This window comes from Saccoglossus kowalevskii, chromosome 9 (assembly GCF_978046115.1).
Source record: "Saccoglossus kowalevskii chromosome 9, keSacKowa6.1, whole genome shotgun sequence".
NCBI classification, from domain to species: domain Eukaryota; kingdom Metazoa; phylum Hemichordata; class Enteropneusta; family Harrimaniidae; genus Saccoglossus; species Saccoglossus kowalevskii.
Genome location: NC_140649.1, coordinates 35,510,155 through 35,529,367, shown reverse-complemented (window position 1 = coordinate 35,529,367; position 19,213 = coordinate 35,510,155). Strand labels below are relative to the sequence as shown.

The window sequence follows — 19,213 nt, the reverse complement described above, 5'->3', positions numbered from 1 at the left end:
ATAGCTAGCGTGATGTGCATACATAATTCATGCGACAATAACACGTGAATACGCGAATATTTATATACGTCATTTAATTTATCTCAGTAACTCCGTAAATCAACTTGTTTGTGTCTTTTGGAGTTACTCACATTGCAAAGTCCCAGCAATGAACATGAAAATATGTATTAATATACGCTCAAGTACGGCCTACCATCAATATATTATACATAAGTTGTACACGTACTTATGAAAATCTAGACAAATGTATTTCTCTTAAGCCTGAATTGTTTATTTTCATATGCTTTACGTACATATATAAATGTATTGAGATTCATTCAATCGCTAGACGACGTATACAAAATGCTACACGAATGATTATATCGTTGTGCATAACAGTGAATTGGAAGCATGACCACTGAAGCGATGCTATTTCGCAATTAATATACACAGATGTGTGGGATTCGGCTGATTCAACACAATACTACAAGGTCAAATTAAAATATATTGACCATGTCTGGTGTCTTATTTCCACCTATGCAAATGAAATACAATGCAATAAAATGTACGAAAGTAGTATATATATATATTTATTGTAGCTTAAATACAACACTGAGAATAATTATTTTGGAAATTGAACGAAAACAAGGCACTATACTAACTCGATAGTTTAAATGAATGTTCGTGGAACTTTTGATAACACCAATTTCCTCGGATCCCGTGTAGGCCTGTCACTAAAATATAATTCACAGATGCGATGAAGATTTTCCTAACTTTACTCATGACAAGAGTGACCCAAAACTGTGTAGGCGCTCATTGTATGCATACGATTTCACATCCCAAATATGTTAGGAAAACAATTGTGCACGATTCAATGGATGTAATAGATAACATTCGAAAGAAAACGCACAGCGGTCTGACAAAACAGTCAGCTCTTTTTCCCATTACCAGATTTAAGCGCATCTCGAGTTCTGCCACGCTACCACTACGTTAGGTCTTTCCGTTGCAGTCAGTGAACAGTTATTCTCTTCGGTCGCTACTACTTTCAGTCTACAGCGGTAAATGCTGGCGTACGCATGACGGAAGTCCTTCTTATATGCGTATAAGAGAGGGTTAATTGCGGAGTTTGAGAAGCCTAACCACAAACTAATCTCAAGGACATCGGGTGAAAGGCAACTACATAAAGAGTTCGCCAAAAGTGAAACGAAAAATGGCGTCCATAAACATAAAAAAACAATTGTTATTAAAACCATTGTTTTAATGACTTTGATTTCTCCTGGCTGTAAAAAACGACTTTTTTGTCCATCCTCGTTTTCGAAGTCGTTGAGGTCGTTTCTTGTACTGAGTCTCGTGCGGCGAATCTGATTCCGCAATATTTTGAAAATATAACAATTTGAATAAAGAATTATACCGAACGGTATAACATTCAAACACGCACCGAAGAGAATGTAATGCCATAACGGCGCAAAGCACAGCGGAAACAGTTGCGCCTCTCTCATACTTGTATCTTCGTTTATTCTTGTAAGCGATGGTGCAACTCCAAACAACATGGGTATCATCCACGTAACAGCAATGGCGACACCGATACGACGCGGCGTTACAGTGGTGTAATAGTGCAGAGGGATTTTAATGAATAGGTACTTGTCCAAGCAAAGAAACATTGCACTCAATATGGACGTGTGTACAAAGACTATCAGAGTACCTTGATATAAACTACAAAACGTGAATCCTAATGTCCACTTCCCGTTCCATTTATACAAGACCGCAAAGGGTAGTGCCAGGATCCCGAGAAGCAGGTCCGTTAAAGACATATTGAAGATGAAGACGTTCGCTTGCGAACTTCTGATCTTAGGAAACACGGCAAATGCTAATATTACGATGACGTTGTTCATCACTACGAAGAATGTAATGATTCCTTGCAGTATCAACCAGTGAATAGCCGCCTGTTCTAAGTCAGTTGTCGGGTTGTTTGGATCGCAATCTGTGCCGTTTGCCGCCATGTTCGGAAGTTCTTGCAGCCGCTATGGTCGGTTTTGTACGACTCGAGCGTATGGTAGATCTTCGTTCATTTGAGGATGGTTACCGATATCCGAAGATCTTGTTAGCTGCGTGTTTTTTATCGTTCATACATGAGTAGAAATACACAGTGCAGAAAACTTGTCATCGGTTCGTACCGAAGCGCATAAAACAGTTGCGCCGATCTACCCACGTTATAAATTGGCGTAACGAAGAACCAAAAAGCTGTACATGATGATTTTGCTACCTTTCTATTAACAGATAATAGTTAACGCAAGTTGGATAATTTGCCGCAAGCTATTCGAAAATTCTGCTTATTGTACGTGCAAGATATTGCTGGCGTCATTCTGTCTGGGCCAATTGCAACGGAGCATGTGACTTAGATCATTTTGACAATCCGTTCGCATTAAACACCATGAATAAGCTCGAAGGTATTATATTTTCAGTCTAGAGAGGTTAACCTCCACCCAATTAGGTGTTAGATAATAATTTCCCAACGTATGCACGTATATCTGTGACTCTAGTAAGTATATTGCATTATTGAAATATACAACTTGAAAATGGGCCGGAAAAATAATAAGAGAATTGAGAGTATAAACGACACATTAACTGTGTAATTAACTAAGCGCTCTAACTAATACGCAATATTTGTCTAACATATAATAATCTAAGTCAAAAAATCGTCGCGACGCGTCCTGTGTGGCGCAGGTAAAACACGTTGTTAAGGTATAAGCCTACTAACATTTTAATTGGTTATAAATCGCATGGCAATGTTGCAGTGTCGTATTTTGAGAAACTAGTCCTAATAATTTTCAAAAATCGCTATTTCAAATCGCTAACAATTCCATAGAGCATTCCATTTTTAAAAAAATAGCATTTTCGACACTTTTTAAACCCAGATTTTTGAAATAATTCAGGAAAATCAAAAATACCCCATCATTAACAATATATTATTCTTTTAGCCTATGTTGCCAGACTTTAATTTGAGATACTAGTATGGCATAATATCTCTGCCACAGGAACCTATGGTAAAAGTAATATAATACTGCCAATATGGCCACTATTCACTAAAATACAACCATCATTTTCTCGAAAATTATGCTGGGGACCCCTAACTTTTTTAAGTCAATATTCTTATATTACCCGGAAGTACAATCTGCTAATCTGTACAATCTATGAACAGTGTATTAGGTAAAACACACGAACAAACATACACACTGCCATGAAAGAGTTCGAACCGCGATGGTTTTACTTCGGCTCCTGCTTGTGATACGTCACGCCACGTACAGAGCGCATTTGAATGAACAATAATCCTTCGCTGGTAACACAATAAAATTGAAGCTCACAGTCGGGCTAGTAAAGCTAAAAACCGATGCACGGTGGTAACCTCGGTTGATCTGATGACATCGTATTCATGGTATGCTTCAATAAACAAAACTGCTGATGTTTTAAGTTTCTCGGTAATGCAGCGCTATTAATTTTCTCATGCGTAAAATGCGTTCACAGCGTCGATCTTTTCGAGTTCTTGGGTTTTCAACTTAATACGAAGGACCCTCATTCAAAATTAGATTTTGTCCACAGCATAGATTAATCATGTCTAGTGCCAATTTTAGAGTGCATTTTGCAATGTCAGTGTGGTTTGGGATTTTCCAATATTTCTAAAAACTTGTTCTGATCTGTGATAAAGCTGTTAGTACTAGATGACAGTACAAAATCGAAATTCTGATACATTATTTTGATTTTTGCACGCGATGGTTTTACTTCAGTTCTGACTTGTCACGTTACGTTTAGCCGCATTCGAATGAACAGTAATCGATGGTAACACAACACTAATGACGGGCACATTTTGAACATGTGAACAAACGTGCAACGACATCCAAACAAATTCTTGTCATTAAGTTTATTTGTTACAGATTAAATATATTTGCACATATTCTTATATCATTAATCACAAGTATATAACTCATCAACTATAATAATCGTATTCCTTGTATACCCTGTACCTCTCAAGGACCTGTAGTTAATATCGGGTAATTGGCTGAATATACTAGTATAAAGCCAACGTGTTTAATAATCGATACGATAAACGATATTGTCTAAAGAACTAGAATAAATGCGTATTAAATGTGACAATGTATCCGAACAAGGAATACCTTTGCAATGCCGTGCAATCAGTGAGCCATATAATATACACCTGTTAAATGTTTTCACTTCCATTAAAAGTTAAACTATGCATAATTTCAATAATTTTTTAGTCATTTAGACTCAAATCCCTTATTGATCCGTCTTTTCAATTAAACACATACAATTTAATAACAATACATCATTACAGTAATAGTTTTTTGTTTAAATCATTTGAATAATAGAAATAAACCCTATTATTAATGTTGAGAAGGAAAGGGGTTATGTGCAGCAGTGGAATAGTGAACAGTAAAGATGATCAGAGAATTACGAAAAATTTGTATTTATTATCAGTTGAGCTTTTTCTGGTAAATTCTTCAGTGAATCATGAAGTGTTTTAGCTCCATGAATAAATTAATCAAAATGTGGCTCGAATGTTAGCAGGCCCTGTATTTATATAAACAATAACAACAGTATTACACATTATTAATGCAATTTCATCTACCACTTTTGGTTATTCGGCCATTATTTATCCACCTCATTACTGCGAGTCACTAATAATGTTGAAATCACGTCTTCCCAAATACATGTCTCCTTGCTAAATCAGATCGTTATAGAGATAATGTGATGACTCGGGTAAACGAGACAACTACCTGTTGCGATGGCCGACTAGTTGCCGGAAATGGACAAACGTGTGTTCATCTTGGCGACGCGATGATGCCATACATCTAATCCGAGGCTACTCAATGATGCGACGCTTACGCATGCGCTGCTAGGTGAGTTGGTCAATAATTGCTTCGTGTAAAGCCGCCTTGGGACGGAGTAATTATTTGTAGGTGCACATGAATTATGAATACTCTAAATTTATTTATTTTAACCTAAATTCCTAATGTTGCTTTCCCACTTTGTATGATTTGCAGAAAACCTATTACTGGCAACTGTAAACTTAAGGGCATTGGGTTGTGTATATTTCATGAGGAATCTTATTCAACGGAGTCCCACATCGAATTTGGACGTCCTCCTCAATTAAACTTATCTGTCCACTACTACCACCACCACCACAATTGGTTGGATAGGTGTCGTATAGTCTATAAATACCTGTCCTCACGCAGATATAACCTAAAAAAGTAACTTATTCCATGAAAGGTACTAACGTTAGTACCTCCATGCTTATTCCAAACACGTATTATGAATAAGAAATACCACGAGAATAAATTGGTTTGTCGTACTAAACCGTATTATTAAACAATTCGGCTTAAAGCGTCCGGATAATCCATTGATTAACTATGTTATATTACCACGAATTTGGTGAGCTGCACTAGTTTCTAAGCCGATTTCATCAAATGATGGTGAATTTTCTACAAACCCCATGGTACGTAGTGCAGATGAACAATAGTACGTTGATTAGAGCGACCCGGATGTTCAAGGCACACCTGCGTGTGTAATCACTTGCCACTCGTTGAATTCTCTCTTCCATCGCCTGCTTACTTGATGTTCAGTTTGTACAGTGGTTACTCAACAGCTTGACTGGTCTAAGAAACAGATTTCGCGGATCATTCCAACCAGGCGCATCATGACGGATTGCGATTTGCATACTAAAATCGGCTCGCCATCTTTCTTTTTATGCACCCGGAGCTACCGTTTAACGAGAATGGTCAGTGTAGTATATTGAGCTTGGGTCGTATTTAATGACATGTACTTTATTACGTTATCTGCACATGCGTAGTCTGAACGCCGCCATTACCGTAATAAACCAGTTGTGTTGTTTATACCGAGCTTGTATTCTTTAGCCTGTTACGGCCTTCACTGCACCCAAGAACCCAACAATTTGGCGACGAGGATTAACTTTGACGTGCAGAAAACCGTCAGAACAAGTGAAGTGAGTACAAATTACTTTTGAGCCTGCTTTGAAGACAAAACAAATCAGCGTCACAATGGACGGCAACGATGCTTTGAAACCGTTCAACCCAATTCCGCCAGAGACAGCTACAGCGCGCTGGGAAAGGTGGATAGCAAGATTCGATAATTATCTTGTAGCCAAGAATATTACACAGGATGCGAGGAAAAGAGCTCTCCTACTTCACCTAGCGGGGGAAGAAGTTTTTGAAATTCACCTCGGATTGGAGCAGGCGGAAGACGAAACGTACGTGCAGTTGAAGACAAAACTGAGTGAGTACTTTGCGCCAAAACGAAATGTAGAGTATGAAGTGTATTTGTTTCGCCAGGCAAGTCAGTTACCATCAGAAACACTTGATAAATTTGCTGCTAGATTACGACAGCTAGCCAAGAACTGTGAATTTCATGAGAAAGAGAAAGAAATAAAATCTCAGATTATACAGAAATGCATAAATCCGAAAATAAGAGAAGAAGGATTAAGAGAGCTGAATTTTTCCCTTGATGATTTATTGAAATATGGTCGTTCACTAGAAGCCACTACAGCTCAGGCACATAATATGTCTACAGTCAATGCAGGGGCTGAAGCACCTAGCAATGTACCCACAGTACACAGAATGACCCATTATAAACCGAAGAAATCACACAAGCCTAGGGGGCCTGGTAATGGTGATAAAAACAGTCATGCTGGGGTTGTGGTGGTAAATGGCCTCATGACAAAAAGGAGAAATGTCCAGCTTGGGGAAAAGAATGCAGAAAATGTCATAAGCAGAATCATTTTTCTAAATATTGCAAGTCACAAGGGAGAACAGAAAATAATCTTATTTCTACTGAACCAACCACAGTCTACTCATATGGGCAGGAAACATATAACGTTGACCTGTATAGAACTGCATCAAGTATTTCCAAAACACAGCCATATAGATACAACCTTCAACTGAATGGGGTACCGATAACCATGGAAATTGATACGGGGGCAGCAGTAAGTTTGATAAGTGAGCAGCAGTTTAAGAAACTGAAAGTTGGTCAGCAAGCATTACAACTACACACTGAGGGACTATCCAGATTGAGAACATATGCAGGAAATTGCATTAACCCCTTAGGTCAGGCAGAACTGGAGGCACGTGAAGCAGATACCATACATAAATTAAAAGTATTGGTTGTACCAGGTAATGGTCCAAACTTGATAGGCAGAGACTGGTTAGAAATAATAAAACTAGACTGGCCACAAGTTTGTCATCTTGATGGAGAGTCATGGATTAGTAAACATCCAAAATTGTTCGAACCAGGATTGGGAACCCTGAAAGACACTACCATCAAGCTGCATGTTAATCCTGAGATAACACCAAGATATATGAATGCACGTACTGTACCATTTGCCCTCCGAGATAAAGTAGATAAAGAGATTGATCGCTTAGAAAAGGAAGGAGTCATTAGACTTGTATCTTACTCAGATTGGGCTTCACCAGTTGTACCTGTACTTAAAGCGACAGGTGATGTTCGCATATGTGGTGACTACAAACAAACTTTAAACAAAGCCTTATGTGTTGACAGATACCCAATAATCAATGTTGAAGATTTGTATGCAAAGCTTGCTGGGGGTAATTTTTTCACTAAGTTAGATTTGAGTCATGCTTATCAGCAATTGCTATTGGATGAGGAGTCACAGAACTTGACAGCCATCAATACTAACAAAGGTATATATGCATACACACGTTTACCCTATGGTATATCAGCAGCACCAGGAATTTTCCAGAGAACCATGGAACAGACAGTCCAAGGCATATCAATGACAGCAGTTTATATCGATGATATACTGGTTTCTGGACTTTAGATGAAGTTTTGGATCGCTTAGACAAAGCTGGACTCAAACTAAAACGAGACAAGTGTGTGTTTAAGAAACCATCAGTCACTTATCTAGGACACTGCATTGATGCTACTGGTATTCGTCCTACAGAAGAAAAGGTGGCAGCCATACAGAAAGCTCCAGTGCCTCAGAACAGAGAAGAGCTTAAAAGTTATTTAGGTCTCTTAAATTACTATCATAGGTTCTTGAAGAATCTTAGCACTGTTTTGGCACCACTGTATCAACTTGGACAACAGAACACCAAGTGGCAGTGGGGGAAAAGTCAGCAGGAAGCATTCAGCAAATCAAAGGAACTATTACAATCGTCTCAACTGTTAGTACACTATGATAGTGGTTTGAAACTAACCTTGGATTGTGATGCTTCTCCATATGGCATTGGAGCAGTACTTTCCCATAGAATGCCAAATGGAATGAAACAGCCCATAGCTTTTGCCTCTCGCACACTAGCACCTGCAGAGAAGCGATATGCCCAGATAGAACGTGAAGGACTAGCAATTGTGTTTGGTGTTACCAAATTTCATAAGTACCTATATGGGCGTGAATTTAGCATCAAAACAGATCATAAGCCATTACTTGGTCTGTTAAAGGAAGATAAAGCTATATCACAGTTGGCAAGTGCCAGAATTCAGCGATGGGCACTCACACTAGCCAATTATCAATACCAGTTAGAGTATAAACCAGGATCTAATATGGGAAATGCAGATGGATTAAGTCGCTTACCCATAAAAGAACAACCAGGCAGTGTACCTGTCCCTGAAGAGGTGGTTCTTACATTATCAACACTAGATGGATCACCAGTAACGGCTGAGCTTGTAGCAAACTGGACAGCAAGAGATCCAGTATTATCACACATCTTAAAGTGGGTAACCCAAGGTTGGCCTGAGCAGGTGGAGGAACAACTGCGACCGTATTTTAGACGCAAACAAGAACTCTCAGTTCAGCAAGGATGTATTTTGTGGGGGTCGCGGTTAATAATTCCAGCTCGGGCTCGTGAAGCTATCTTAGAGGAACTTCATGAAGGTCATTCTGGTATAGTGCGCATGAAAGCTTTGGCCCGAAATTACCTATGGTGGCAAGGGTTAGATGCTGAAATTGATGACAGAGTTCGCAGTTGTACAGCATGCCAGGATTCTACGAAATCCCCAACTAAAGCACCATTACATGCTTGGGAATGGCCTAACCAGCCGTGGTTCCGACTGCACATAGATTTTGCAGGTCCATATGAAGGTAAAATGCTATATATGATATTAATCATTGTTGATGCTCATAGTAAATATATAGAAGCTCACGTTATGCCGACAGCAACATCCACAGCAACAATCAACAAATTGTACCAAACATTTGCTACGCATGGTCTACCGCATGTGATAGTATCGGATAATGGTACTTGTTTCACCAGCGAAGAGTTTAGATCCTTTTGTAAAACAAATGGGATAAAGCACATCACAACAGCTCCTTACCATCCTGCCAGTAACGGGTTAGCTGCAAGAGCTGTACAAACAGTCAAGGGAGGTCTCAGAAAGTCTTCAGGATGTTTAGAGTCCAGATTGTATCGGTTTTTGGCAAGATACAGAATCACGCCACAGACTACCACAGGACAGATTCCTGCAGCATTACTTATGCATGGACATCCAAGATCAAGACTTGATCTTGTGCAACCATCACTTCAGACACGAGTATTGCATAACCAGGGAAAGATGAAAGAGAATTACGATACAAAAACAAGGGATCACACCTACTTCCTTGGGGATTCGGTATTTGCTATGAATTATGCGGGAAAACCAAAATGGATACCTGGAATAATTGAAGAGAAGTGGGGATCACTAACATTCCTAGTTAGACTTCAGGATGGAAGAGTTTGGAAAAGACTTCAAGATCAGCTTAGATCTAGATCGCCATCAGAGGAAATTACACAAAGTGACCAAACTCAGAGTAAACCGAATATGGTACCTGTACCAATACGGATGCCTTCTATCTCGCCATCAGTGCCAGTTCCTAAACAGGATTCGTCATCATTGAAACCGGAAGAACATTCATCAGAGAATGTATCACCTCCAACTACTAACAAATCTACTACATTGAAAGATGAGACAACAGATCCTATAAATGAACAATCTTCAGAAACTTCTGCCTCGGTGCCAGAAGTGCGTAGATCTAGTCGTCAGAGAAAATTTCCAGATAAATATGATATGTATGTTTAGTTACATTTTGAAATAGTGCATATGATAGGCCAGAATAAAGCCTGCACTAGGGTGTGAGCCTAGCGCCACCCACATTGTAGTTTAGTTGAGTTTTGCAGTATTCAGTACAAGTGCATGCAGAATGAACTGATCCAGAATAGAACATTATATATTAAATCCCCATATAGACTGCTAGAGTGAGATTCACTTAGATGGAGAGGGATGTAGTATATTGAGCTTGGGTCGTATTTAATGACATGTACTTTATTACGTCATCTGCACATGCGTAGTCTGAACGCCGCCATTACTGTAATAAACCAGTTGTGTTGTTTATACCGAGCTTGTATTCTTTAGCCTGTTACGGCCTTCACTGCACCCAAGAACCCAACAGTCAGATATTGAGAAATAATACAAAATGATAAAATAACAAACAACACTATTGTTACTAGTCATATATGGATGTAATATTCAACAAAAGATATTCGCTGACACATTTTTCAAAACAACTACGTTACAATAAAGCTAAGTAATGGTTTGTGATGGAAATAAATAATGTTTTATTTATTTCATCATTATGAACTGATAAATCATAACCAGCTCAATAGATTAGCCGATAAGTATATACATATTACATTGAAACAACACGTGGTCCGCGCCTTGGGTACCGTGGCTTTCTTGAAATAATTTACCACTGGTCGTTCTAGAATTTCCATGGTTATGACGTGGGATCAAAGTAAAAAAACCTCGTAATATGCGACAAATTGGCTACAAATGAAGCTTCGCGTGTTCACAGGAGCGATTTGATTCCCCAATTCGCGACAGATTTGGTACAAATGCAGTCACATCACATTAACCACTCGTGCTTATGCTTGTCACTGTGGTGTATATGTCGTAGCAATCACGTGGTCATGATTTATCTAACACCTAACTTGCGTATTGACAAACATTATATTTTATGTCGCTCTTATATCGGAAATAAACCACACCATACCATATAACTTGGATTAATCTTTATAATTGAATATAATACAATGTAGTAATACGATGTGACCACAGCGGATAAAACTACCAATCGGTAAGTGGTTTTACAATCCTAAGGAGCTAAGGGGGCGTAAACATTATTCATTCTAAGTTGGTGCTAACATTTAAAGGCTAAATTCACGCAATCGACATCGTATTGTTGTCCATATTGCTACATTGGATTGTACAATTTTGCATGGGATCCGGGGTATGCTCCCCTTAAACAAATAGACCCTCAGTCTGAAACGCTATTTCCTGCATTTTTAGGGGCACATTTTGCTGATACAAAAGGTTTCAGCTTGATTTTGGAGGGGCGACGTCCCCCCCCCCTCGTGCCGCCGCGACTGAGTGTTGTTTACTTGTTCACATACCGTTTATTGTATTCATGATAAAAATGGCACTAACAATATATCAATCTATTCTTCAGCTCCAAGCCTTTTCTGGACTAGATCGATATAGGAAACCTTCGATCCCTGGATCGATCCAGAGTTTTTGCGCACACTTTCTAGATCGATATAAGAATCCTTCGATCATTGAATCGATCAAGAGCCTATACACACATTTTCTAAAGTTGCGTGTGGGCAACGCAATATTCGTCAAATGAAACATCTAACACGCATTGTGCAATATTATAAATTACATTTTTGTTCTTGTTTTGTTTTGTCACATCGCGTGTATAACCAAGCCTGTAATGAAAATGCCTTGAATTATCGTTATTAAATGCCAGTCTAAAATATCTGAAGTTTTGTCGGGAAATCTCATGTGTAACTGGAACCCAGAGTTTTGTTTATATATGCCGGTGTGAATTCAATATACGTATTTCACCACAATTACTGAGGAATGTTCCCTGTCTCTATTTTGTGTCAGGCGTGTACACGTAGTTTATAACAATTTATGAATGAAGGGTTAGTGCGCCCTCGTCGTCATTCTATGAACAACTTTGACTCGCCGATATTGTTATGGTGACAGCTGGGGTCACCGTAGGTCACGGTAGTCAAATCTGGCAACAAAACGAAATCGTAAATTACCACTGAGCAAAACCGATAGGAAAGTAAACTTAACTGTACAAATAAATATATACTGTATAGTGACTTAGAAAAATCAAAATTTGTAAGCAAATTGAATCATGTACAAAATAAATAAAATAGTAAATAAAAAGAACAACGTGAACGGTTACAGTTGAATTATAGGTCAACATCCTCTCTTTGAACACTGGTCTGCACACGCGGCGAAATGAGCTTTTAACGTGGAAAAAATACTAAGAAATCAAATTTTTCTAAGAATCAGTCGAATGTATTGGCCGAGTGAAAATATTATTCATAACTACGCTATACGGGTAATGAAAATGATTTTCCTTCAACTATGTTGTATCAATGCTTCTCAGTCGAACGTTAATAACCGTAGCTCGCGGCAATCAGATCAAGAATACAGAAGTGCAATTCGACCTTCACAACTGGAACTTGATATCCTCTACCTTTTTCACAAACATTGAATTTTATGGATTAGTCGTGATTACTTGACGGTTTCAATGCTTAGTAAATACGATAACATCATTGCTACAACTGGAACTTGACGTTCTGCCCTCGTTTCACAAAAATCTGTTTTTATCCAGTCGACAAGTCGTGAATACTCGAGAATTTTTTTAATTCTACATGGGTCCCATGCAACGCATACAACACGTGTAATAACATTGATTTCATAATAAAATAAAACACTTATTTGTTTAATTTGGCGTACAGCAAAATAACTCAAAAGTATAAAATAACCCTTTTGTAAGTTTCTACACTATATTGTAGTTCGAGATCATATAGCACTTCGCCACGCGCTACAAAGCATAATTATGCAGCGTGAGTATTAAAATGAGCTAGTATATTTTCGGAAAGAGACATCTAATATTTTAACAGTACATATTTCGTCGTGTGGTCGCTTGTCTTTTTTGACGGACAACTAACGACTGAACAATAATATTCCGTTCATTTATGTAAATAAAAAGGGCTAGATTCACAGACATGAGTTGATAAGCAAACATATAGGATTAACTTTAATCTTAGTCCGGATTGGTGTGTAGCCTGAACCTCGGGCCACTAAAAGAAGTGGCCTGAGCCTGAACACAATTATTATATTCGGCTCCGAAACTGCTATGCTATGATTGAGTCGAACGTTTAATTTGGTGACGAGAACCATGGTGACGACCAGTTATCCGCGACTAATAAACGTAATCGCTAATATATAAGTATTACCAAAAGTAAATTACCTTGGGATAATCATGTAGATAAAGAAACAAGGAGATTATATCTGTATCTGCCTTTGGTTATCGTCACCATCGACGTCACCACACATATCCATGGGGAAGACGCGTCGGCTACTAGTCTCTGTGGTTTGTCCATATGTCATCAAATACGTATTATAACAAGAATTTATAACTGTAAAATCGTCGCCGTGTGTATAATTTTTTTTAAGGATATTTAATCATGATTTTATCTCGTATTTTATGCTTACTCCCCAAGCACAGAAATGAACGCTTTATAATTCAAAGAGAAAAATACCTTTTAAACTATTATAGCAGTAATGGTGAACATATGTATCTTTTGTAATGATTGAATTAATTACCTAGCTGCGTTCTGAATTGTTTCATTGCTGTTTAACCAGGTCAGAGAAAAATAGTGGGCCAGGCCGTGGTTGAATCCTAACATTCATTTCAATTATCGTATACAATGATGACAATAATGAAGAGTAATAGTATTATAAACACTAAAACTACGTTTGTACGAAATTAACCCGTTACTCGGCAATACGTATACAGTACAAGCAGCGATGGTGCGATTTTCGGGCGCGAGTCGAGTCTCCGATAATAAGAACATTTTATGGACCGAAATCGAAATTGTCCGACTTATGTTTGTGAATCAGTTGGCCCTTTTTATTTACATAAGTGAACTTAATGCTATTGTTAAGTCGCGCCCTCTGGCGACAAAATACTACTGTGACGTAAATAGCACTGGTTTGGGCTTGTTAGTCCGTCAGAAAAAGACGAGCGAATACAAAACGAAATATGCACTATTACATTATTAGATGTCTATTTCAGAAAATATTCTTGCTCATTGTAATACTCACACTGCATATGCTTATTAATTAGCGGGTGGCGAAGTGTTATATGGTCTCGTATTCTAAATAGTGTAGAAACTTACAAAGAAGGGTTATTTTATACATGTGTGTCATTTTCCTGTAAGCCAAATTAAACAAATATACAAGTGTTTTATTTTATTATGAAATCAATGTTATTACACGTGTTGTATGCGTTGCAATTTTATCTTTAGATCAATGTTTTTTTGCACGTGATATATCCGTTACATTGGACTCGTGTCCGTCGAACATAAAAGCCTTGATTAATCACGAGCGTCAAGTTTCAGTTGTCGCGATGATGGTATCACATTTACTAAGCAATAAAACCCTCAAGTAATCACGACTAATCCATAAAGATCAATGTTTGTGAATTGAAAAAAAATAAATTCCGTAATTCTGTAATAACAGGCTAGACGTACAACGTAATCAATCATGATCAATAATTTTTTTCGTACACTGTAAGTGAAAAAGGTGTCCTTTGAATTCACATCCAAATAAAAAAAAAGTCGTAAAGAATAATCCAGGGAAATTACATTTTCGGAACTGTAAAACGACTAGATGACAAAATTCACTTCAAAATTCAAAAAAGCCCTTTTTATTTCCCGTAAAACTACCAGTTACCCCCTTGCCCCCCCCCCCCCCCCCAATACATGTACCGCTCTGGTCAGTGGAGCGGGTAGTCTCGGAAATAATTAGAGTGATAATGAAGTTCTGCTACTGATTTTTATTTGCCAACAAGAAAAGTAATGTTAGATTAATAGACAGAACCTACTTTGATAGCCAAGTTTACAGAATAGTTTCAGAAAAAGGCAAGGCATTGATGTTTGAAAGTGGTAGGGCACGTGACATTAATATCAAACACGGACCGAACTACAGAGGGCGTGATACACATGCCTGATGATAGAATTCCGCTTGCGTTTTAGCGCTGTGTGATCGCAATCAAAATACGCCGACCGTTGTAAGGCGGCCAGTACTGGCTCTACAACAGTGTATTTATAATCTGTGTGAACAAGATGTATAATTCAACTGTAAACGTACACGTAACGTTGTTCTCTTTATTTACTATTTTATTTATTTTGTACAGGATTCAATTTGCTTAATTACAAATTTTGATTTTCTAAGTCACTATACAGTATATATTTATTTGTACAGTTAAGTTTACTTTCCTATCGGTTTTGCTCAGTGGTCTTTCACGATTTCGTTTTGTTGCCAAAACGGTGATTCCAGCTGTCACCATAACAATATCGGCGAGGGCGCACTAACCCTTCATTCATACATTAGTCTGCAATTGAGGATGTCCATCTCTCATTTTGTCGGTTCATTCTTGGTCTCTCCAAATTCACACCAAAGATGGCTGTTTATGGTGAGCTAGAAAGGTACCCCATTGACTGTTTTATCAAAAAACAACAACTTAAGTATTTCAACCGGGTAACGAACTCTGATAACACACTATTAAGAGAAGTCTACTTAGTAAATAAGAATGTAAAAAGTAAATGGTTTACAAGTGTAGAAACCCTCATGCAAGATATTGATGTTGCCACCATTGTAAACTCAAGTGAAATAATAAATAAGAAAAATTTAGACTTTATTCATTAAAAAATAAAAAAATCATTTGAGAACCAATGGATCTTAGACATTCATAATGATAATAGAAAACAAACCTTGGCTAAAAACAAACTAAGAACATACAGACTTTTCAAACAAGATTTAAAAATTGAAAATTACCTAATTAATATGCAGAACCATGGTCTTAGAAGGTTAATTGCAAAATTCAGGACAAGCAACCATGACCTTAAAATTGAGAAAGGCAGACATAATAATGTGCCACTGGATAAAAGAACATGTGATATGTGCAGCCAAAATATAATTGAGGATGAGCAACATTTTGTAATGAAATGTCCAGCTTACAGTCACCATAGGGACAAATTATTCCTGACTGCACAAAATAAAGTTCCAAATTTTGATAAAGAAAATAGTCAGAATAAATTCATTTTGATTATGGCAAACCATACTCTAGCACCAGCCTTAGCTGTCTTCTTAAAAAACAGCTATGGAACAAAACTATCAACTATCAGTGTATTAGGTTACATTTTGTGTTCATTCTATATTCTGTATTCACCATTGGCTGCAAATTGTCTTTATTGTTTTTGATTTGTTTTATATTTTTAGAAAAGTTTTTATTTTTTGTTTTCCTTTTTAGATTGTAGTTTTTTAATTTCTTTCTGTAAGACCCTTTTTATCCTTTCCTAAGAATGTTATGCGTCTAATAAAAAAATAAAATAAAAATAATACATTGTTATAAATTATGAGTACACGCCTGGCACGAAATAGAGATAAGGAGCTCCCCTCAGTAATTATCGTACAGTACGTATATTCACACCCTGTTCACAGTTTTTCAAGACACTCTATATAAAAATAACCTTAATTACAGGCATTTCATTGCAGGCTTGGTTATACACGCGATGTGACAAAACAAAACAAGAACCAAAATGCCTTAAAGATGCAATATAGACAAGAATATGTAATTTATAATATTGCTATGAATACTACACAATGCGGCGTGTTAGATGTTTCATCTGACGAATACTGCATTGCCCACACGCAACTTTTTAGTTTATGATAAATTATTGTTCCATTCGGTATTGAAAAACAATTTTAAAAAAATTATAAATATATGTTTTTGTCCGTATTGCATCCCTTTTTTCAGGATATTTATTCATATAGTTGACAACTCAAGCAAAATTTCTTCAAATCGATTCAAATGAAGTTCGTAACTTGAATATGATCAACACAACAATGAAAGCGTACAGAGTTTGTTGGTATACTGTACCCCCCCCCCCCCTGTCAAATAGACGGATGAGTCACATTCAACTTTAAATAATCATCTCAATTATCCCTAAGATTAGCCATGAATATGGGGTGTTCTACGAGAAAACATGATTATATATCACAAGTACCCATTGACCCAAAATGGGACACCAACAGATTATTTTGGACATCCCACCATTGTATTTGGTGCACCTCTGATCGAGTGTAGGTACATGTACTAGAAGGAAAGGAGGTTTGAAAAACTAGACAAAGTGCAGGATTCTATATACCGGTATATTTTGCATTGCAGTCCAATTTTTCAGGCAGAAATCTTCTAGTAACATGCAGTGCACAGGAAAGACGTCTGCAATTTTCAATGATATTAATGTGTTCTGAAGTCAATTATATATAATTGTGATATTAGGGCGAGACGAATCCATAATAATTTTGATTCAGTGGGAACTCTTACAAATCTCAGGTAAACAAGACACACCTACTCTGTATTTGGATTTCACCTAGAGAAAACACCAAGATTAGAACATCCAAATACACACAGAATAAACCCACATAGTGGTCTCACCTTTGACCCAGATGATTACGCCCTGTAACAGGGAACAACTGAGAAAAAAAATATTTAAAAAATGTCATCAGTTCTTGCAAGGCATTTAAATTGAGCAGCCATTGGTTGATTAGTAGCATGAGACCTTACAAGTAATGGTAGACTTGCAAGTGATCATAAAAAGTACGCCCTCATGTGGTCAACATTTTTTTTGCCTTTAAATGTAAACTCGTGCAAAGCTGGTATCGTTTCCATTGATGTAAATGTCCATTTACATTATACATGTAAATAAGACAAAATCGTATTATGAATATCAATTGTGATTGATGTACAGAGAACTCAATTTGTAATCATACCGGTAATTACATTTATAGCACGCATCATCCTGCTCTGCATTTGCCAACAAGGTGTCCTAAATTGCCTTTGACCTGGGAAGGGGTATTTGGTGTAGGTGACCAACTTCAAAATGTTACATGTAAAAGGATGATGTACGATACATCTTTTTTAAAACATAATAATAAATGATATATTTGACAATGTTTTGTCTGTAGTTAAATAAGGTGCTCTGGTTGTCAGACTATTGCTTTAGCAGCCAATATCTTTTGTTTCTCAGTTCCAGTAAAAGTTCTTTTACATAATATTAGATAAATTCCTCTCAATTAAAAGCCTTAAAACATGTCAACAAATTCAGTTTTAAAGATATTCAGGTAAACCACAAGATTATACAAATGATGTAACAGAATTGAAAAAGAGTGAACTTCCTCTACTATTGCAAAAATATGGCCAGTAGCATCTGAGCTATTGAATGAAGGTGTGCTGTGAATACACAAATTTATATTTATGTATTATGTAAACTAACCATAGTTCAGCATTGTACAAGATGATAACACTAAGAGTTGCCGAACACCAAGATTCAGACCAATCAGAGAGCAACTCGTTTGTCAACAGATTTTTATCGACCTGTAGAATTCTGTGTTGTATATATACATGCTTTGACTCAACTGAAACACTAAAGCTGATAGGAACTCTGTGTTGTATATATACATGCTTTGACTCAACTGAAACACTAAAGCTGATAGGAACTCTGTGTTGTATATATACATGCTTTGACTCAACTGAAACACTAAAGCTGATAGGAACTGTGTTGTATATATACATGCTTTGACTCAACTGAAACACTAAAGCTGATAGGAACTCTGTGTTGTATATATACATGCTTTGACTCAACTGAAACACTAAAGCTGATAGGAACTCTGTGTTGTATATATACATGCTTTGACTCAACTGAAACACTAAAGCTGATAGGAACTCTGTGTTGTATATATACATGCTTTGACTCAACTGAAACACTAAAGCTGGTAGGAACTCTGTGCAAGAAACTACAGTACAGATTTGAATCATGTTTTAATATTAAAACATATATACAAAAGACAATTGTTGTACAATACACAAAATGTTCATGAATACTGAAATATAGACAGTCCAATTTAAACATATTTAACAAAAACAATACTGGACACAATCAGTCTCAATACCATATATGGTAATAGTAATATACAATATGATACAGATTCAAGAAATGAAACAAAAAGCTTCCAATAAGTAATTTCTTGGAGAAAACAGTGTTTTATTATAGTATGACTAGCTGAT

The 19,213-nt window shown here is 37.1% G+C and overlaps 1 protein-coding gene across 1 annotated transcript; it reads right to left on the bottom strand.

Annotated features, from left to right (window-relative positions):
• Positions 1-932: 932 nt before the first annotated feature.
• On the bottom strand, positions 933-1,979 carry LOC102800928 (histamine H2 receptor-like). Its single transcript, XM_006816569.2, has one exon. It carries the CDS (start codon positions 1,977-1,979, stop codon positions 933-935), a length of 1,047 nt encoding a protein of 348 aa, XP_006816632.2.
• Between the last annotated feature and the right edge of the window lie 17,234 nt (positions 1,980-19,213).

Coding starts and splice junctions, on each gene's coding strand:
- LOC102800928 (XM_006816569.2), bottom strand. CDS start 1,979: ATGGCGGCAAACGGCACAGATTGCGATCCAAACAACCCGACAACTGAC.